The 23,059-nt window shown below is 40.7% G+C and overlaps 1 protein-coding gene across 1 annotated transcript in view; it reads right to left on the reverse strand.

Annotated features, from left to right (window-relative positions):
- Nucleotides 1-23,059, reverse strand: part of clmna (calmin a) — a 43,359-nt gene that overhangs the window by 4,772 nt on the left and 15,528 nt on the right. Inside the window, 11 exon segments of the mRNA XM_051078335.1 lie at nucleotides 134-312; nucleotides 2,664-3,326; nucleotides 4,203-4,910; nucleotides 5,033-5,098; nucleotides 5,100-5,116; nucleotides 5,406-5,599; nucleotides 6,822-7,018; nucleotides 8,580-8,672; nucleotides 8,754-8,837; nucleotides 8,997-9,092; nucleotides 11,918-11,979. Coding sequence (XP_050934292.1) covers nucleotides 134-312; nucleotides 2,664-3,326; nucleotides 4,203-4,910; nucleotides 5,033-5,098; nucleotides 5,100-5,116; nucleotides 5,406-5,599; nucleotides 6,822-7,018; nucleotides 8,580-8,672; nucleotides 8,754-8,837; nucleotides 8,997-9,092; nucleotides 11,918-11,979 — 2,359 coding nt within the window.

Raw genomic sequence — 23,059 nt, forward strand, 5'->3', positions numbered from 1 at the left:
TTAAGGAAATATCTGAGCCAACTGAGGAAGGCCGGGTCAAAGCAGTCCCATCCATTGCCATAACACTGATTTCCCCCTGGGTAAAGTGTGTTTCTCAGTGTTCCGGGGAGCTGACTAAGAATAGAAAACCTACCTCACAGGATCTGTGTTTTCCCTGGCAGAGCCTGGGCACTGTTGCTCAGCCTCACTGATATCACTGCCATCTGCTGGATTATCATCACCCCACAGTGCTCCTGTATTCTCCCCAGGCAACAAACTCTGCTCCTGGGATTCAGATGCTTTGTCAGTCTCCTGGTTGGTCTTAGTGATCACCTAACAACAGCAAGAAACAAAGAGAGAGAAATCCTTTAGGAACTTAATTATGTGCAGGAGGTAAAGTCAAAAGTGTCTTTGCATGTTATTGTCGCACTTGCAGGGTTGCCTAAGCATGGCGATGGTATGCAGGTCACCAGTTACTCACTTAGATCTAAACAAAGACATTTCATCTACTACTGATCAAATAGCCAGTGCTCGAGAGCAATATATATGTAAAACATACTCCAGCTTGTTGATGAAATTTACTGTGGATATTCACCGTTCCCAGAGGATGAATCCCAATGTTTATTGGACCTTTTCTCTAGCACTACCTGCAGGCCAAAACTGGAGTTTAAAGAAACTCCGTTTAAAAAGAAAAACTCAATTGATTCATGTTCCTGAGAAAATAAACACTTTCTATTTTGGATACCCTGTGAACTTTCTTGTAGTGTCAACATGGAACAAAATGGACTAGGGCTCAGAAGATATAGCAGATCGCCCACTAATCAGAAAGTCAGAGGTCCAATCCCTGACCTGTAGTGTGAAGCGCTTTGTGTGGTCAACATAACTAGAAAAGTGCTATTTCAGTGCAGTCTGTTTACCATCTACTACCACAGATTTTTACTGACTACATCCATGCCCCCAGAAGATGAAGCATTTTTCTTTTAATGACTTCTTACCTTTCCACACCATCTTTATCAGAACAGCAAAGCTTTTCATGCTTATCAGCATATTATCATTGCATCCAATATATTTATATGCTGAGATGAAACCAACATTTCTGACTCCAATGGCTGCTTGGAGTGATTATAACTATTTAAGGATCAGTATGTTTTAAAAGTTGTGTCTGCTGGATCATCTAGAACCTGGACAACCATTGCAACACCATGAATGCTTTCATGGAAAGACTGTCCTAAGGCGTAAGCTGTTCTCCTCATTAGTACCCAGTAAACTCTTTTGCCTTGGGCAATGGTCTGACAGCACACCATATAAACACCTACGTTTGGAGGACACTGGGAACCAATTTTAAGAAAAATATGCAGAAAAGACATATTCTTGATAAGGGCAAAAAACTGATGTATGACAGTGACATATTTGCTCTGATGCATGTGTTCAGCTATTCTTCCTTCTTTTGTTGACAAAACCCAAAATTAAGACAAGGTGACAATTTAATATTGTTGTCTGTCATCTTCACATATAATCTTATTTAAACAAATTCTTGTTTTAGGATATTTAATATGTACATATGTACAATTATATGTACATACACCCCACAAAACACTGGACACAAATGGAATAAAAAGGAATCTAGATATTTTCCCCTGTTTCTGTGAATTATCTTGCCAGAGCTTATAACAGGTAGTTTAAGTTGTCAGACAGCATTTACTGTTTGTTTAACTCTGACTCTGTATCCAATCCCTCCAGTAAATAAGTCATAATAACAGAGAACAAGCCTGAGCACATCATACTGATTGGCCGAGAGCTTCCAAAGAGCATCAGTGGATCAGAATGGTGTGACTGTGGATAATGAATATCAGCAGGTCATCAGGCCATTATGTGTGATATTGTGGAAGTGTGAAGTGCCACATTGCATCATGTTCCTGTTTGGGCACTTGGACCATCAGACACACATACACACGCACAAGCAGTGTGAAGGCAGTGTTTTCTATAATGCTGCTTACTTGACCAAAAAAAGACTTTTGCTGGTTTTACTTTATCAGCAGAGCTATCTGACAAAATTAATTTCAGGTTTTGAGCTGAAAAAATGTTTTTTCTGTTTCATGTTGTAATTTGACTCAATTTGTAGTTTTGATTTTTGTTTGTAATGTCTACATATTCACCTCCTTGGTTTAGTATTATCACAGGTATGGAGCCCCCAGTTAAACTCCACACAAAATAAAAGATTTGGGGGCTCCATACCTGGTTAGAATATTGTTAGTTTTCTACATATTTGGTCAGAGAGTTTTGATGATGGTACTAAATGGAAAGTCAAGGGATCATCAGAGTTTTAATAGTTCAAGTTTTATGACAACCAGTTAAAAAAATATCAAGATATTTCACTCAAACCCTCAACCTGATAGAGAAAAGTTTTTAGCCTTCATTCTCAGATCAAAAATGTCTGTATAAAATAATAATTGCCATCCATTTAATAAATTTCAGTCTGGAATAAAATGGTGGCACTATCCGACTTATCAAATAATATTGGAACCCCTAGAGTCATGCCATTGGATCTGTCAGAAGTATTAAAATGGCCAAAATGTCACTGAAAATAAACTGAAATACTTAATTTTTTTGCATAAACCTGAAGCTAATTTTAGGTTGAAATGGTCAGCCTGTACAGAGGCACTGTTTAATAAACTTGCATTTACCTTGTCATTCTCTTGTATTAAATCCACTCTGTTCCTGAAGTCTTCATCTTGCGAGCTGAGTGGTTGGTCATCGGGCAGAGTTTCTGAAGTTGGTGCTGGCTGGAGAGCTGATACACTCAGAACTGAAGGCCAGCTCTGCATTTCAGTATCAAGGGGCTCAGTAAATATGGTTTCCTCTTTGTCTGGGTAGAACAGATCCATGGGTTCAACAGGATCACCAACTAGATCCTCTGTGGGAGAACTTCGATCTGCATAAAAGAAGTTCATGTCTCTGGACGCACTAGGTGGTTCATAACATGAAACACCTATCTTACCATCTGGCTCTGAGTTGACTGAATCCAGTGTGCTCTGCTGTGTGTTTGCTGTCTCACTGTCAGAAAAGGTGTCACCCATTTTGTCCTGCTCAGTAGTAGTCAAAGGCTGAGATGTATCATCTATAGAAGAAGTTTGAGCAATTAAGTCCTTGTCAGTATTATCTGTCTGAGAGTTATTGTGAGGAAACTCACATTCCTGTTTGGTTTCACTTATTTCCATGTTATCTCTTGTGTATGGAACATATGTGTCTACATTTGAAGAATTCCTGATGTCATGTTCATCTGTATAATCCAAATGCCCATTTTCTAATGTCCCATATTTGCTCTGAAGCTGTTGGTTTAACATTTTCTGTTATCAGGCTTCTGTTATCGAGGTTTTCGTCAGCATTGTCATTGGAGTCACAACTCTGTTCATCTGGATTTTGAAGGCTATTGACATCTGTGTCAGTCCCATTAGTTCCAGTTGCCTCTGGCTGTTTTGCCTCTTCATCCTCAGCATGAGCTTGTGTTTCTGGGTCACATGTTTCCTCTTCATTCTGCTCTTCAGGCTCACAGGAAATGGAGATCAGAGGAATGCTTGGTGCTACCTCTTGGTCGGTTGGATGTGTGTTTGCTAAGGCACCAACAGTTGTTGTGCTAATGCTTTCTTGACGATCTGGGTAATCTCTTAGAATTCCTTCACTTTCTTGTGTTTCTACAACCCCTTCATCCACTGGGTCCTGTCTTTTCTCTGCTAAAGGAGAATCTGTTCTCTGACACTGGCTTTCCACTGAGGCCTCCTCAGAGTTATTTCTCTCATTCAGACTCTCAGTTCGACCATTCATTTGTCCTTCATTGTCTTGTGCATCACCAGTGAAGTCTACAGTTTCCTTTAAACATTCCGGTTCTCTGCAAGTGCTCTCTCCAATACTGGTTTGCTTCACAGAATCTGCAAACTGGTCAGGGAGTGGTATTTCAGTGTTGGAGCTAAGATGGGACTGATTAGTTTTATCGGTTTCAAGATGATCGTCAGCACCAGAGTTGGCCAGTACTTCTGCATCGCACAGTTCATATGAAGGTTCTTGCTCTCTGGGTTCTTTATCTTTTTGAAGTGGACTTGTATTCATCTGTTTTGCATCTTCTTCTCTTGTGATCTCTGCTTTGCTCTGCTCTAGTGTCATGTCCTGGTTGTAGTTCTCAAGGATTACCTGTTTCTCTTTTCAGTACTTCTGCTTGCTTTTTCTCAGATAGCCCTTGGATTTGTTCCTGTGTTCTCTCCAAGTGAGCTCAGTGAGTAAATCCCTTCATCATCGTATGACTTGGTAATCGATTGCTCATAAGGGACTCTATCCTCTATGGATGGGACGAACCCTTCATCAATATTGGTGACCTCCACAGGGGTGGCATGGTACACATCCCAGGCTGTTCCACTGTCACACAAAGAACTGTCACTTTGGCTCTCACAAAACTTCTCTGGCATCACCCCGAATTCACTCTCCACCCAGGAGTCTGGTGAGCTGATTGCAGAGTCACCGATTACTGACTCAGTGTTTACACACTCAGTCACTGAAGAACTGGTGGGAGAGTGAGTGTAAGACAATTGTGGGGAGTTAGAGGTTGAGTTGGTTAAGACCTCATTGACCGGTTCCTTGGAGTCTTCAACCACACTGCTGGACATGTCTTCCATGTGGGGGGAATCTGCTAAGAAGTCTTCAGTTGACCACGAGCGAGCTGTAGCTGTCCTAAACGGGTGTGAAATGGCACTCCTGTCCTCTGACACTGAGGAAATTAAGATTTTGGGTGGGGGTTGGGTGTAATCCCTCTGGAACCTGTAGGACCTCTCCCTCACTCTGCTTCGTTGAGCACCATTTCTTATGTGGTCAGAATCAGTGTCACGGAAGTTGAGTCGGCCCATAGAGACGCTTCTTTCAATCAGCTGGCAGGGCTCCTCTGGCTGAGTTAGAAACAAAAAAATGGCAGAAATCAGAAATCAGTGCTCATGATCAGAAATCAGTGTTTGGTCAAAATCTGATGTCAGACACAAACCATCCATGCACTGTTAGCACCAATTCTTACCTCCTCTATGCCAGGGAAGTGTTCCAAGAACTGTGACACATATGTCATGATGGACTGTTCATCAGGGTGCGTTGATAGTTACATCTGGGCAAATAAAGAACAATTGCCACAGTTGTTAACAAATAAATGCCTATTTTATTTATTCTAATTATGGAAATGACCACAAAATGTCAGTTCTATCTGTCATTTGTTTAAGTATATCACCCTTATGAATAAGCACTCTCTAAAAGAGGATCAACTGTATTACTATTGGGGGGTGGTTTCTATTTTTCCCCCTTTAGAAAATCAGTAATTGTAAGGCTCATCATGGTATCACAGTTGTGGGAAGCAACCAGATAAGGCTAATATGGAAAAATAGATATTTTCTTGTTACCCTCAGGCTCCAGGAGGCGTGGGATACCGAGGCTGTAGTGGGCTATCCTGAAGGCGTCCTCTAGATTCTCCCTGGCACTCCTCAGCAGGGCTTTCCTCATGTCTACCAGGCTGGGGTCAATGGACTTAATGACAGCCAGGAAGGCTAGACCACTTGTCCAGCTCTTCCCAAAATCCTGAACTGCTACACCATACCTATGAGCAGACATAAGTTCACAGATCAGACTGTGCATCAAAAGGAACAAAGAAACTACTTTTTTGTGTAAATGTGGAGTAACAGTAGCACTGTCTCTTGAATGAGATGTTGCTGTTGAATTGTCTAAATGTAATTTTTTAATGCCATACCATAAATTAAATTCCATTCACCTTTTTCACATTTTAATTCTTATTTGATTTTATTAATGTAAGGTAATTTGGGTGGAGCAAATATAGAGATCTATACCCAAACACACTGCCAGTGACAGCTGATGTTATTTACTTTATGGTTCAGGACACATCTTTGGCCTGAGGCAACTTTAGTATCTACAACAACGTACAGGCTGAGTGCAGTAAGCTGTGTTTTCATTATTAGACCCTACTATCGGTTCCCTTACTTTTTATTTGTGTAACAGATTAGATAGGTCCTTTTAATAAGCCACTTGCCACAAAGACAATCTTCTGCTGAAATAAAAATGTCCCGAAGGCTTTAATGAAGATGGACTCCTGGAATCCTGCAGCACAGCCACTGAATTCCAATGGGTTTCATTGTATAAACTTGTAATTTGTCTGTAACAGCTCACGTGTGTGCTCGTCAGAAAAGCATTTGGGTTAATAAGGCTATAGTAAGATGCTGTACCATGCCCATAGCGATGCATGGATTGGGCTGCTGGGTCATAGCCATTTGATAAGGTCAAAGAAAAAGAGCCTACACCGGTTAGTGTGAGACAGGATGCTTCTAGAATCGTGTGAGAGTTGGCAACACTGTGATACTGAGGAGACAGAGCTGGGCTCCAGCAGGGTGCCATTTGGATGTCAGGAGGCGGAACACTAGTGGGCCCCTCTGCTGCTATTTATCCATCCATCCCTTAGCTGACCACTTTTCCTTTGAGGGTTGCACGGGGGCTGAAGCCAATTCCAGGGACACTGGGTGAGAGTCTATCACAGAGCTGGTGTATAGAGATAAAAAACCATTCACACCTATGGGCAATTTAGAGTCATCAATTAACCTGCATGTCTTTGGACGACTGCAGAACAACACAGAAGGGCCCTGGTTGCACCAGAACCCAGGCCTTTCTTGTTATGAGGCAACATTGCTAACCACTGCACCACTGGGCTTCCCTGTACTAGGTATTCACTAGGAAAAACAAAAACAGATGACTAAGAAATTGTCACATTTTTTAACCCAAGATTTAATCTTAACTAAAAATGGCAGACTCACTTGCGTGTTCGCTTCTGCACCCACTGTAGCAGTTTCTTGATGGCCTTGCTGTGTTCTCGCATGGCTGTGGACGCTGACTGTCTCTCATCTGATGGTGTGCTGCAGTAGGATGTGTCAGAGTCAGAGCTGGTGGGAATGGATGACAGGCTGGAGGTGGAGGGGAATTGGCTTCTGATGTTCCCAGTCAGCTCCTTAATCTGTACAGAGACAGAAATTTGGATTGTTTTCCACTTTAGTCAAAGGTCTTACTGGTCAGTTCAAATGTTGAGTATCAAATTCATCCATGTTTCTCCAACAGATTGTTTATCCCAGTGTTTTATACTGACACTCAAGCAAATATTTTTCTGAATATTGCTATTAAAAAGTAACCAGCACACTGAAATAACTTATATGGGAGATGGAGCCCTTTTAACACATAGTGCCCAAATTTCGAGGGTTAAAAGGAACTGGACACTTCACTAATGTTTCTTGAGCAGCTGTTTGTTGTTTCAACGTGACTTCATTTACTGAGCACACACACTGATTTAGAGTCTCAAGCTGCCTTTTAGAATGAGATGGAAATCTATGAGGAGGTAAGAGGTGGCCATGTAAGTGAAGAGGATAAAAATAAGTAGGACAAAAAAATCTTTTAGAGAGCAAGTTATTGGCTTTTGAAAAAGAAAAGAAAGACCATTACCAAAATATCTGGGAGTATACACTGATAAGAAACTGAAGTGGTCAGTCAAAAGGTTTTTGTTGTGTTTAAAAAACACCATCCAGGTTTAATGCTCCCTAGTACAAAGTCTGTGTAATGGCCGATTGACATGATCTGTAAACAGGAGAATTCATAGTGAATGAATGGGAGTGTTGATGATGTTACTATCCTCCTTCCTTCCTCCTGCACACTCTAGATGGGCACCATGCCTCACCTAAACCATCAAGAGGATTTCCAGTGGGAATTCATTTGATGCGTAAAAGGGTAATAGCGTTTTCACACGTGGTTCATATGAGAAAATGGCCTATGTCACCAAGCTTCTGGCCCCATCAGTTTCACAGGAACAAGTGCAACCTCTGTGGTGTTCTAGTAAGGGTCAGTAAGAACAGAAGGAAAAAGATGAACAAAAAATGAAAGCACTGAAAAAGCAAGCTAAGAGGACAGCAAGTGTTTTGTCAAACTACTGTTCCTGCAGTCAAGAATCAATTTTCATGGTCAGATTTATTTATGAATATACTCTCATTGCTTGCTATTACTGCACGAAACAAGCAATTGCTTTCGAAGATGAGACAGTAAGTGGCAGAACTGAAGAGAAAATTAAGGATCTGTTGAATTGTTGCAGTACCTATTACTTGTGGGCTCTTTGAAACATAACAGGACACTTATGAGAAATTACCCATCAGTTCCTCTGACCAGACCAGATCAGACCAGATCTCGCTCATCATTACCATTAATCCCAGCTGAGACCTGACAGTGTTCTCAGCTTCATACAGTGGAATGAGTCTGGAATGAGAGGACAGTGTGAACTGTTTCCTCAAGGCACAGAGCTACACTGTGAATTACATAAACTACCCAGCAAGCTGCACTCTGATGGGCTTTTATGAATGGAAAGTGCACAGGCTGTGAAATAGACATTTTATTCTTACACTTGACCTTATTTTGTATGAAAAAAGGAGCAGAGGAAAGGAGATGAGGTGGAAACTCAAAGTACACAGTAGAGGGGATGAATGGGTTTTAAATGAGGATATATCAAACAAAGTGGCAGAGATTGAAAATGAGATTACCTGGAAGAAGAGGATGATGTTCCAGATGAGACCCAGGATGATGGAGGAGTTTCCATCAGCAACATCAGCTGCATCAATACTGACCAGCTTTACCTGGGGACACACACATTCTATATGTGTCAACAGTTTAGCTATTCATTGAGCAATACAGCAGCTGATGGCCGTGGTACTCACGTTTCTCTCCTCAAGGAAAGACAGGACCTTGGCAATGTTGTTGAGTCTGAAGATACGATGGGAGGACCTCTTGAACCAATGAAGCTGGAAGATTATTTAGAATAAGAAATATAATCAGATGATATAAATACTGCCTATACAACAACTACTGCTATCTGTGTCAGGAAAGCTGCTGTTGTGATTATTATACCCAACACTGTACAGTTACATGTGTGAAAATTTCTGGCAGTGTAATTGTCTGACCAGCTTGCAGCCAGAGAGCTCTTCCAGCAGGGCCATGAGGATGCGTCCATCCTGGATGTCCTGGAAAAGGTCATGGACCTCAATGGCTGGGTCACACTGAGAATGAAGAGAAAGGAGAATATTTCAGAATATTTTATCAAAATGGATCCCATGACAGGGATGTATTTTCAAAGTCTGTGACCCCATTTAGACAGTTAGGGGTAGTTCAGATAGCTACTGGATGTTAAAAGCTAAAGCATTAGAGACAAACTGATCCTACGTTCTAGCAAGATGTAAATAAACTGATCCCTAATCAGCTCAATATCACTGAACGATCTGTGTGGATGAGAGAGCAACGTGAATGAGAGCCTGCGAAGACAATCACACTTTTGTTTAGCTTGTAGTTTGTGTAAAAATGAAATAGGCTTCCATGCACCATGCTCTGAGCCAATATGCCTTCATGATTGTCATTCAATGTTTCTACTAAAACCTCTGTGACCTGCAGACAGGTCTTCAGGTGTCCTAAACATGATAATGTGGAGATTATTTGACATTTCTAGGAATCTGTCCAGCATCAAACCTAAATAACAGCAGAGCCATGCCAACGTCCCTGCCAAACACCCAGAAAAATCACCTGTACTGACCGCTGTACACTTTAAGCAACTATAAGGACATATGTGGAGATGTTCTTACATCTTGAATACCCAACTGTTGACACAAGTGTAAACTATGCAGATTTATCTGAAAATCAGTCAGTAACCTGCAGCCTGCACTGCCTGAGCCAACATTTATTCTGTTATCACAACAAGTCATTGCTAACTCAGGTATTTGTGAACTTGTCTGAACAAGGTGAATAGGTGAATGGTGGCGGGAGGGTGGCGGCAGGGTAAAGTGACTGTAACTTTCCAAGATGACACAGAGACAAATGTATGATTGTCTGTTAGTGGGTCAGAGATTTGATGCAGGGCCAAACAGTGAATAAGAGAAGAGAGGCCCATTGTGTGAGAGAAAACAGAAGAAGTGATCAGACTCTCAACTCACCCTGACTCACCCCTGGTTGGGGAGTGAAATCAGAAATGAAAAAAAAAAAAAAAAAAGGCTCAGAAGTGAAACTACAGTTTCCACAGAAACACAGCGTGTCAGTGGAAACACAGTGATGTAAGGCTCTGCAGGAGTTCACTGCAAAGCACAGGTGTACTGTAACTACAGCTAACAATGAAATAACTTTCATTTCATTGTACAGTCATTTTATAGGAGTGACCCATAGTAACCTATCTATGCTGAGGTATGTTCGACATAAAGCTTGACAGCTTGATAAGGTACAGGTGGACTACACATAAGTGAGAAAAGGAAAGAAAATCGCTTCATCAGTCTGGTTGACTGATACTATAGTTTTCAGCCAAACCTTCTGATAACTTTCTAATAGAGGTGAAATGATTGGTCATTTAACTGATTAATCAATCAGCTGAAAGTTTATTAGAAACTATTTTGATAACAGATGAATAGTTTTAGTAATCTTTCAAGCAAAAACACTGAATATTATCTGGTTCCAGATTCTCTGTTGTGAGGATTCACAGCTTCTGGACTGTTGATTAGACAAAACAAAACAACATAGACATCCTGTTAGACTCTGTAATGGCCATTTTTCCACCACTGTCTGAACTTCTATATAGAAAACAATTACAGTAGCTGATTAAACAAGTAGATTAAGTGTTGATAAAAACTAATTGTTAGCCTTTTGCTGACTCTAGTTATCATGTAAAGGTGTCCAGGAGACAGAAACAAGAACATCCAAGACTTTTAATCGCAGGTGAGGGACTTGGGTTTAGACACTTCAGAACCTGCCTGATTTCTAAGTGGATTTCTGAACATTTGTTAAGATGTTGAGTCATGATATGTGTGTAAGTCATAAAGACTCTAAATGCATGTGTATCATGTCTGTGTGTTAAGATTTGACTACATTTTGACTCAGAGAAGAAGGAGAGCAATTCTTTATGCAAATTGCAACAAAGTACCTTCATTATCTCCATAAGCTGTGTGGCTGCTGCTACTGATGATCATGGCTTTCTATTGTTTTCTGCCACGCCCCCTTGGTGACGAGTGTCACAGTTTGAAAACCTGGTTTAGAAATTAAGTTTAGAACATTTGTGTCTGTCTGTGGACACCTGTGGTGATTGGTGGAGATGCTACATCGTGTAGCATTTACCATGATAAACTGATGACAACACACACGAACAAAGCTAGCGTTAGGGACAGGAGAAACAAATGTATAAACTAAATTAAAAAACGATATATTAAAATATTGCCAAAAAATGTTTTATTTCCATGATAATCTGACCAGTACTGGATTTTTTGAGAAAGATACTGATTATTTAAAATGATATTTGTAATTCATGAGTCACATTTATGTACTTACTTATCCATTGTTGTGTCTCTCTTTGGCCTCCACACATTGTTAGTTTCTAATTCCATTCATTGACAGGATTCTCAGCAATTACCACAAATCATTTATCCTCTATTTAGCCCAAAGCCTCTCCTAGCCAATTGCTCAGACACAGCAGCAGCCTGTAACATCACCACTGTTCTGTCAGATGAACTCTTTACAGTGTATCAAACTTTAATGTGGCACAGAGGCAGTTCCACACAACCACATGTATAATTTAGACCTACTGTTGTGTACATCGTGTCTCAGCTGCAGTGTAAAGCCCATACAGGGAGCATGGTGGGGCAATCTAAGCTTCATGATACAGTCTGTAGTAAAGATGGAGCTACCCTGTGTTTTGGGGGTGGAGTGGCAATAAAAGAAATTGTCTTGTTCCACCCAGGTAGTAACTGGACGCTCAGTAAGCAGCTCTGTAATAACTGAGTGTGGAAACCATGATTACTGTTTCTCCTCTGTGTGTATTTTCTGTGGCTACCATTTTAAGAAGCTATCAACAAACCTTTTCCAAATGTAGGTTCATCCATCGGGTGAAAGTCCTCTTCTGAACCAGTTCTCTTTCAACTGCAACACAGAGAGAGGACAAAAGACTTCAGTCATCAGGAGAGTAAAGCAGGGCCACAGTACTGATCAGAGCCTGAAGAAGCAAGCAAGCATAAATCACCTCATGCCAAGGACCTATCACCATAGCAAAGAAACAACAACAACACACACACACACACAGACACACACAACCTGTCTTAGAGCAGCAGTCAACAAAGTTAAACATTTTACAGCATTAGAGTTTTCTCCGTCATTATCCTCTGTCACTTGCATCATCCTTTCATCTCCACCTGTATTATTTCTCTATGATGTTTTAAAACAAGGATATGAGCCAACAGCAGTTCATTTGGTGGTAATTCAGAATGGTTTAGTGTAGGGGTCTAAGCAGACACTGTGTTGGCCAGGCTTTCAAATGAAAAGAATAACATTTAATTAATTGGCCTACTGTTGTTTTATATTCTCACTGTCTTAAAAAGAGAGAGAGAGAGAGTGTGTGTGTGTGTGTGTGTGAGAGAGAAAGAGTGAAAGCAGGACAAGGAAGTGCTGAGTGATATTTTACCAATTTGAAATAGAAAAAAAAAAGAAAATCATAGATCAATCATAAATCATAGTATGGGGAAACACTGAAGAAAACAAATGCTAGGTATACTCAATACTGGAACACATTTTTTATCTCCCACATTTACTGAATTCATCAATATTCTGTGGACTGGATAGGAAGCTCCGGCGGCCCAGATGTGGCCCGAGGGCCACCAGTTGATGATCAGTGGTTTAGGAGATTAAACTTCCTATTTTACTACTTTAAAGTTATTTTTTATAAACCCCTCATGAAAAATCTCATATACAGTATATTATGTTTCCTTGTCCCAACACTTTGAGATTCTCCACTGCAGCATTTCAAGTAAAGTCCTGTGCTTTCTGAAGAATGTTTAACAGCATATAATGTATTTGTAATGATGGACTGATTAGCGGAAAGTTTATATCATGAATTGTTGTTCAGTTATTATAATTACAGGTCAAAATAAAATGACATATTGTTATAGATTGGGAGGGAGACTGCAGCATGTTTACTGTTGACTTTCTTGGAAAAATTCTATTAATTTCTTGGCCCTGCTGTGGAACCCTGTAGGGGCTGTAGTCTGCTCAGTCCAGACTGACTCTGCTGCACCACAGTACACAGAGGAGACATATGGGGGGAATGGCAACTAGAAGGAGGGTGGGAGGAGCTCTGGAGGGGTTACCATGGTAGCAAAGTCAGCTGTTATTCATCTTTATGTCCAGTATGGCTCACTGGAGGCAAAGGGGGCTAACTCTGCACTGTACACACCAAAGGTAATGAGAGCTGTGGCTGCTGTAATCATATCGATTGTTTCCTCCTTCAGGAGAATCATGACTGCTTCACTGAGGTCTGACGGGGAAAGACAGCTCTGCATCATAGCAACAGATACAACAGTAGAAAATATTGCTCTCCATCATGGGGGAGGGGTCAAGGTTGGGTCCTGAGCCACTGATTTGTCATTGTGTCCTATCAACTGTTTCCTCACAGGAAAACATTCAGAATTTCTCCCTCTGTCTCACAGATTGCTGAAGTTGGGTTGGTATTCAGAAGGCGTAGCTGAGGCTTTAATGCATGAATCTTTGTCACAGCAGACACAGGGAGGTGGCAGAGAAGGAAGGGAGGGAGGGAAGAGACAAAACAGACAAGAAGAGGAGACGATGGGGGAGGAAGTGAAAGACAGAGCCTGAGGGGAGAGGAGTAATGTGGGGGATGAAATGAAAAGGCCAAACCAACGTGACCGCCCACCCCCCAAGAAAGCAAAGGAAAGAGCACAAGATGTTGGCCTGGCCTCCTAAACTCCTCAGATTCCAATCTGATCCAGCATCTGCAGAGCCCAGGTCAACACCTTGGGCTCTTTGCTGTGTTCCTCAGACATTTCTGAGCAGGTTTATGGTGTGGTTGGAGCATCATCCTGACCAGAACAAAGTGCTGGTCTAAGGAAGAGTTTGACATGGTGCTCGACGAAAGATCAAGGGGATCATCAGAATTGTTAGGGCCGGTTCAAGTGCCAGTTGAAGAGGAACATTTTTTAACACTAGTGCTGCTAGGACACCTCAGCTTCACTTCTGTATACTGCGTTTTGTTTTCCCTGGACAAAAGAGACCAATAGCATAGTGTGAAAGAAACTGAGGGATAACAAGCTACAACAGCATTCACTCTGTGAAGTGAATGCATAAAATGACTCCTTTCTCAGCCACTTGCATAAAAGAAACCACCAGAGCTTACAATACAGTACATTCATAAGGATCCACTCTGAGTTATGTGAGCGAGTCCAGATACTGTGACCTAATCTTTCATAAAAGCGTCACACACACCGAGGCCACCGCTTGCCAAAGACGCCATGCAGTACTTCCCTAACAGAGACCAGAGCTCAGCTTTGGATGATATACCTGGAAAAATTACATAATGGGCTTTTTTTTATTTTTTAAAGTTATGGATAGTTTTATTTTACAAGTCTGACTGTATCTCCCCACAGTGACTACTCACATAATTGCCTACAAAATGGGGCACTGTTGATCTAATATGGAATATGACAGCTTTGCAAAGACACAAATAAGGTGCTTGTATTTACTGCAGTGAATCTGATCTGATCATCACTGCTTGAGTAAAACAGAAAGCCTGTAAAAGGGAGCATCAACATAACATGAAGGGTAGAGTCACCAATAAACCAATCAGCCACAACATTAAAACCACTTGTATAATATTGCATAGGTCCCTCTTGTGTCACTAAAACAGCTCTGACCCATCAGGACATGGAAACAGGACCTCTGAGGGTGTCCTGTGGTGTCAGGCACTGGGACATTGGCAGCAGATCCTTTTGGTTTGTCGAGTTCCTTGAGCCATTTCTGAGCAGTTTTTGTGGTGTGGTTGGAGCACCGTCCTGCTGGGGGAGGCCCCTGACGTCAGGGAGTGTGTTCGCTATGGGGTGGGGGTGTGCTTGGTCTACAGCAATGTTAAATTGGGTGTCATGTATCAAAGTAACATCCAGATGAATGTCAGGCTCCAAGATTTCCCAGCAGAACTTTGTATTGTAAAGAGATGATGAATGTTATTCACTTCACCTGTCAGTGGTTTTAATGCTGTGGCTGATCGGTGCATCTCTGTATGTTCTGTTATTTTGCTGCTTTGTATGTAAGCATGTAGATATACACACAGAAGGTAACAGCAGCAACTATGATGTACTGTATTATGTATGCTGCAGTGAAATTCATTTTAGAGTTTAACAAAAAAATAATTAATCTACACATTCCTCTTCCTTGTAAAAGTCCAAGCACTGGCATTACTCAAAATGCGACTTGCACTGCTGACTCTTTCGGTCAAATGTGCTATATGCAATTCAGACGAGTCTGAATAAAGTTTTTCCAGCCACTGGAGATTCAAACACAACAGACTTTAGCGTCCGTGTGCAGGGCTGCCCAGACCTTGAGTGATTCTTGAGTGGAATTTATTTACTGTGCTCCCCACCCTCTCATGGCTACTGATGTCCATTTTTAATTCATTCACAAAAGCCACTCCTCATAGCTGGAGTCAAGCCAAGACCTCCTCTGAAGAGAGATGGAGCCCTGGGCACAGGGCCCATTCTTCTGACCAGTCTACACTACAAAACAAAACGCGTGACTAAATCTGTCTATGAGGAAGTTGAATTGAAAATCTCTATATGTTTTCACTGATGAATAATAAAATTACGCAAAGCCTTTTTTTTAGCAGCAGTGTGTGAATGTTGGCAGGGAGAAGACCTGTTGATGTTTTGGGCCAAGAGTAAATGTGCAGTTGTGTCGAGACAGAACACCAGCAGCTTTAACACAGCTTGTAAAGTTGTATGGATGTAGGCTCTATTTTATTTAGAGATACAGGACACATGTTTAACATTATGTACTTGGCAGGTCACAGGTGAGTACAGAGCCTGCTCGGTTATAGGTAGTGCCAGTTTGCAGTCCACTTTGCTTAGTTAATGTGTCCATCCAAGGAAATCCACAGCACAAACTATCAGGCCAGTAACCAGGTCTACAACATTAAGACCATCTCCCTCTCCTCCATATTACTCACAAATAACCTTAATATGTGAATCACACAAAGTGAATGATCATTTCCATCACTGGTGGTGGGGATGATCTAAATAGAAAATGACACCTGACACCTCCACTGACTGTTTTTCACTGGCGAGGGACAGTCTGTGTGGTAACCAGCCTTTGTCTGACCTTAACCTCCCTGATAAACACCAGCATGTGTGTGAACATAATGCACATTATGGTTTCATAATCCACAATTTGCTCTGAGCTTCTCAAATTACATACTCAAGGCACTTCCTGAGATACAGGTACATCCAGACCAGCAACATCATTTTTTCCTCTTACAGTGAAGTCAGTTTGCTGAAGTGGCTCCCAGCATGCAACAAGGTTTAACACACACCGCTTGTTGTTCAAAATCAAGTGTGAAGTTTTTTGAGACCAAACAAATCTGGAAAACCGTAACATGGAGTAAAAATTATCTAAGCTTGGTTAGCAAACATGGGATATTATTCTTTACCTGTCTTTTTGGTTGGTTTGTTGTTTTTTTTGTATGATTCTGAGGCGTTAGTTTGCTTTGTGATTCCCAACCGAAGCACACAACTTCATTGTCTTGTATTCCCTCAGAGGAGGGATTAATGGATATCATTAATTAATTGGATATCAGAGACAACAGTGCTTCTGACAGAAATAGTGTTGATTATAAATCATGCATTTTATCCTGTAGCTCTTCTAAGCTATCCTTTGCAATGACAAACAATCCCAGTAAAACAAAGAATCTGGCATATTTAACAATTGTGTGTTCAGGTGAGCAGGTGCGAGGCCTGAGCCGAGGTTACCTGAGCCTCCTCTCTGCCTGGTGCAGAGGCAGACTCAGAACCATTCACACAAAAAGCCAGACAAACAAGGGGTAAACACAATGGCAACTATGGTAACCACTACACACCAAGTAAATGTTACACCAGCAGTCTGTCAGAGCAACCACCCAAGACTGTAGGAGAGAGGTTTCCAACTGCTTTGGCACAGGATCCTGATTTAAAAAATGTTGTCACCCCAGCTCCCTATAGTAAACATTTCTTTGTTATTGGAAATAATTATACACAGTTACTGGTACCTGCTCCCTCAAACCAATATATAAAAAGATTCATTAGCTGCATTTAACATTCAGTGAGCAGCTGTAGCCTCCTGCTCTTCACAACCAGCATCTGACTTAATATACTGAAGCTCCTAATTCAGAACTGTGAAGCTAGTCAGATTAAAATGTTGATATGATATGAATCATGGTGACGTGATTGGTGAGTCTTCTCTAAAGAAATAATCAGTGACTCTGTTGGTCCCTGTTGGACTACAAAACACACCAACTGATTGTTGTACAGTGGTGTGATGTGTCTTTTTATGCACAAACAATCTAAAAAGTCGGATGAATGCAGACACCTGCTGCAAGGACCAAACCAAACAGAGAACACACATTTTTATTTTAGCTGTAAATGAATTAACATCAGTGACGTCTGTGATTTTCAGCCACCGTGTATGTTTTTGCAGTTTTAGACAAGGTGATTTCAAATAAACAGTCGTGTCAATTAGGGTTGTGCTGAATGTCTTTTAAGAAGCACAGTGGTGACTAGCATGGATTGGAACATGTATTTAATAAGGAAGCAGACTGTTCAGACCATCATCTAGTAACTAAATTATTAACGATTCAAGATGGGTCAGGATCGGCTGAGTCAGCTTGGCAGCTGGTGCTCCCTGATCACATCACTTTCTCATTCTTTTTTGTTAACATGTTTTTATGTTTTGTAATTCAAATTAAAGTCCTTAAATAAGTTTGATTTAGGTTAACCTTATTAAACATGTTGCTTATTTTTAACAATTGTCTTCTACAATCAAATTTTCATTTCATACTTTAACCAATAAAATATCCTCCATATCAGCTTGAATTCTAAGATAATAGGGGTTTTTACTTCTGCTTTCAGTCCAGTGTTTGAATAAACTGACCTGGGAAGTAGAGGACACCCTTTTTATGTGTTTTTCTTTCACCCTCAGCTACAGTGCTTAGCTGAGAGTGAACTTGCTGTGAGCGCTGTCTTCCTGGGTGCCAGTTAGAGCCATGAAGATGACTTCCTCTCCTCTGATTAAACAGCATAAAGAAATGCCTGCAGATGTTCTGGAACCACCTACGCAAATCCCATATTCACTCAGGAGATGAAAGACACCGCGCTATCCTGAGAAAGTCTTTCTTTTAATGGTTGTTTTTTGGTCCTATGTGCCACTGTACATTAGAATCAGACTGGGAGTATGACTCATAAGTTTCTGTCTCAATGTAGCCCAAGGTAAGAGTAAGAATATGAAAAATAAAAAGAGTGCTCTTTTATTGAAATATTCATCCCACAGCTCTCACAGGGGCATCCCTTTAGACTGCAGTGCTGCATCATCCAGAGGTATTACATAACTGCAGAGTTCACAGAAAGGCTCTTTGCTCTTGTCTCTTACACTAAATCATCATGTTACCTGTTTTGTATCACTGCTGCAGATCTGTGTCATTTCAGATTTGGGTAGAGATGTGATGAAAATAATAACTGCAAATGCAAGTTTGCAGTTCATCATGAAATGATTAGTAAAAATTATACAACATTAAATTAAAGGTGTAATAACTGTAACTGACAACTGAAAACTTGCATTTGCATTTTATCATTTAATTATTATTTTACATTAAATAAAAGGTCAAATTCTTTTTTAGCCTTTTTATTTCCAATGTGTTCAGTCAAAACTCCCATGAGACTACCTTTAAGGGACCAGTGTGTAACATTTACAGGGATCTGTTGGCATAAATGGAATATAATATACATGTTTTTGTTAGTGCATAATCACCTAAAATTAATGATCATTGTGTTTCACTTAGATTGAGCCATGTATAAAGTATCAACATAGGGAGCAGGTCTTCTCCCACAGAGTCCGCCACGTTGCGCCGCCATGTCTCCATCTAACAACATCCAACATCTGTCCATCTATGATTTTACAAAGATTTATAACACTTGTAGGGGTGAGGGGACAGGTATTCAGTTGGTTGCAATCTGCATTCTAACCACTAGATGTCACTAAATCCTACACACTGGTCCTTTAAGTGACATGAAAAAATGTGTCTATTACACTAGCCTTTTATGTCATGCATTTGGCACTGAATTGACATTCTGAAATGAAGTTATGTCAGGCATAAAACTTTCAAGTATTCCTTTAATGATGGGAAAGCAAAAGTAAAAGTGAATTTATTGCAACAGAGAGCGTAACCAGCACAAGAATTATTTGGAAGTAGAAATGATTGCTGCTAACTGTTAATGATTGTGAAACTTAACTTTATCACAGCATTCCATCAAAATATACCAGCCCAGCTGATACTGATTATGTATCAAGATAGACAGAGGTGAAGATCTAAGTGACTTTGAAAGAGGGTTCAGTGTTTTGTCATAGATGGCCTCAGTCACAGACTGCTCAACTGGCTGGTGTTTCAATTGGAACAGTAACTACAGTAAGTATCATCTGCATTGCACACGTTTGATGAGCATGTTTGTCCATTACTGTGACCAGGCCAGTCCGCTAACGCTAACTGGCCAGCTGTCTTGTCACCTGAATGGAATGCAGCCTACTGTTTGCATTATCAGTTGCACCTATTTGACAAGTTCAAATGTCTGGTGTGAGAACAGCTTATCATCCCAATGACTATCCAAGTCAATTTCCATGGCAATTTGATTAGTAGTCATCAAGTTACCTCTCTCTGCACCAAAATGTACAATGGACAGACAGACCAGCTGAATAACATTTCAAGAGAAGATAATTAGTCTTACAAAGTATGATAACATAGCCTGACTCCAAAAGACACTGCACTTTGTAGAATGACAGAGCAAGGATGAGGATAAAGACTGATAAACAATGAAGGCTTCAGTGGCTCTGGATAGTTAATCACTCATTTACAGCATGTCTTTCTTACTCACAGTCACAGGAATAAAAAAACTAGCCACACACAATTTTCCACTTTTCCATAGTATGATCAGTAAAATGAACACACAAAACTTTTAAATAAAGGAATAGTTTGCCTCAGATCTATTTTTGTGTGTTATAACTGATGTTGTCACATGACTAACATCATGTTCACCTGTAAAAAATGTCTATAAAATAATAAAGTTGTACAGAAAGCATTTTAATGGTTAATGTCTACAAATGATTGAATGGAATGAAAACTGAGAAACAAGATGTGGACCAATCACCATCTGTGCAGCTGAGGTTACTCATGAAGCTTATCTGTTGGAAAGGGTTAATAAGTCATGGAGCAGGAGGGGAAAACTAAACAAAAAGGAAGTTTGAAAAACAGAATGAGAAGGTTTTGGAAACCTTTGCTTTTCATATCCAAACAGACTGCTGCAAGTGTTATTTCTGTGCTTAAATCACAAACCTGGATAATGAGCAGGTATTACTTCCAAAATGTCCCAATGATCTGTGCTTTTTACAGAGACAGGATTTCTGCACTCACATTCATTCTCCTGGATTAAAATGTGATAAATGAGCTGAAGGAGGATATTGGTTTACTTTACAACATGGGTCTCATTTTCATTGTATTGTCTATAGTTTTCATCAGTAATTATAACAGGATACTCACCAGAGTAATTACAGAGATCTTGAAACAACAACATCACTACACAAAATCTGACAAGCTGTAAACAAACCAACATTCCATGCAGATTTTTTAACCACCTAACTGATCGATATAATCTCACATGAGGACTGGCTTCCAATCTGTGTGAATATGAATGATGTTAAACTAAACTACAGAAAAAGACCAACGTTGTATAAAACCCACAATTTCCTTCCAAGGCCATGTTCAGACTGACATTACTATTGCATGGAAAAACACAGTGCTTCATTCTTTTCAGTGAGGCCACTGTGCTGATGCAATGTAACACAAAGCAACAATCTGCACCACACAGCAATGTCATGCACAGCAAAGCACTGCATCATAAAGTAACGTAACACACCAGTCCCGTAAACGTAAAGCAACACATTCCCAATGTGACCATGATGTACACAAGGAATCATGATGGCAGCAGCAACATAATGCAGAACAGCCAAGATCATAAAGCAACATGCTGCTATGTAAAGCAATGTATGCAGGCACACATTCCTGGTAGATGATGCTGTAAGGTGAGCAGGCTATTTCTACTGTTCACCTCAGAGCCCAGTAATCTGGGGTCTGATAAACCTTCAATTAGTCCTAACCTTCAATTAGTCAAATCTGGACTTTCTGGATCTTACATTATTGTCATGCCCATATAAATGTAACCCTTGTGTTGAGCTGTTTCAGTCTGAACACCTGAGCAGCGTGCTGTAAGAGGAATGAAGCTGGACCACTGCATATCAGTTCCAGAGAAATACATTTCTACAGCTAAGATATAGCACTACTGAGGAATTATAATCTTTCTTCCTCTGAATCATCTCATTATGGTTGCACAACACTAACATGATCTCTCCCTGTAATGTAGTCAGCATGTTTGTGTAATCACAGGTCAACGACCGGAGGCAAGTGCTTGTCCTTGTGTCACTGTCCCTGGACCACACACTGCCTCCTCAGCACACTGACATCACTGAAATGTGGAGTGTTTCATTTTCTACAATCACTGTTTTAAAAGGGTTTACAGGGACGAGGGGTCTATTATAGAGCCTGTTTAGTGTCCTTGAGCAGGACAATAGATACCTAAATTCAAAATCGACAAACGGAAATGTTAACTCTTACTTGTTTAGAGGATCAGCAAATACAAGACTTGACTAATGGATGAATGGGTTTTGTACAAATAAACTAAGAAGTCAACATTAGGTAAAAGCTTCTGTTACAGCAGAGGAAAGGCAAGGCACACACACCTGTCTAATGTCTCACAGCTGACAATGCATATCAGAGCCAAAACCAAGGTCAAAGGAACTGTCTACAGAGGACAGGATTGTCTCAAAGTACAGATCTGGAGAAGGATACAAAAAACATCTGCTGCATTTAAGGTTCTGTGTGGAGTTGGGAGAAACTTCTAGAAGGACCACCACTGCAACATTCCACCACTGTGGGCTTTATGGTAAGAGGGGCCAGATGGTTGAAACCAGACATGATACTTAGAGCTGGTTGTTTCTCTAATCTCCACACAGAATCTCTGGAGCTATAGACTGACCGTCATGTTCTTGGTCACAATGAACCTTAATACAAAAAGTCCTGAATACAAAAAGACTGTGCCTGTAACAAGCAAAAACTATACCAGATTTAAATTTAGCCACCACCTCCTTCAAAGTAGTCACCTTGTGCAGCGATACACCGCTCCCAGCGCTCCTGCCACACTTGGAATGCTTCCTGGAGGTCCCGCTCTGTAAGAGTCAAGCACCCACCATTCCGAAACTTGCACTGGATATCTTCCACTGTGTCAAAACAGCGACCAGCTTAATTCATTGGGAAAGAAGGAGTGCAGGAACAAGACCAGTAGGGCAGGTGCAGGGCAATGATTAAAGCTTTCAGCTCAACTCTGAGGCCCCTGGCAAAATAACAAACACACACCTGCAAGTGGTCACAGAAACCACATAACACAGAATACTGACTTAAGTAAGTTAAGTAAGTAAAGTGCTAACATCTGCTGCATGCGCATTACCATGCCAGACGTCTTGGAACTTATTGATAGCACCTTGTGTAAGTGTCTCTGGACAGAGTTTTATGCTAACTAGTGGCTTCTAATAACTTAAGACTGTATCAAAGTAACTTAAATGTCTCCGCTTCTCTCTAAAAATACAGTAGTTGATTGGTAATCCATGACTCCATACATTCTTTGTGACTTGTATTGCAAAACAAACCAAGTACTGACTGTACATGAGTTGCCACTGACTCACTAGGTGTTGAAATAACATGAGGGAAAATAATTGTGTAGTAATCTGTGCTATTACCAAACTAGGCTAACTAACTACCTTTTCTGAGGGGAACACAATCTTAACAATGTGGTGGGTCCACCAAAATGTATTGTAA

The sequence above is a fragment of the Lates calcarifer genome, linkage group LG19 (genome assembly GCF_001640805.2).
Source record: "Lates calcarifer isolate ASB-BC8 linkage group LG19, TLL_Latcal_v3, whole genome shotgun sequence".
NCBI classification, from domain to species: domain Eukaryota; kingdom Metazoa; phylum Chordata; class Actinopteri; family Centropomidae; genus Lates; species Lates calcarifer.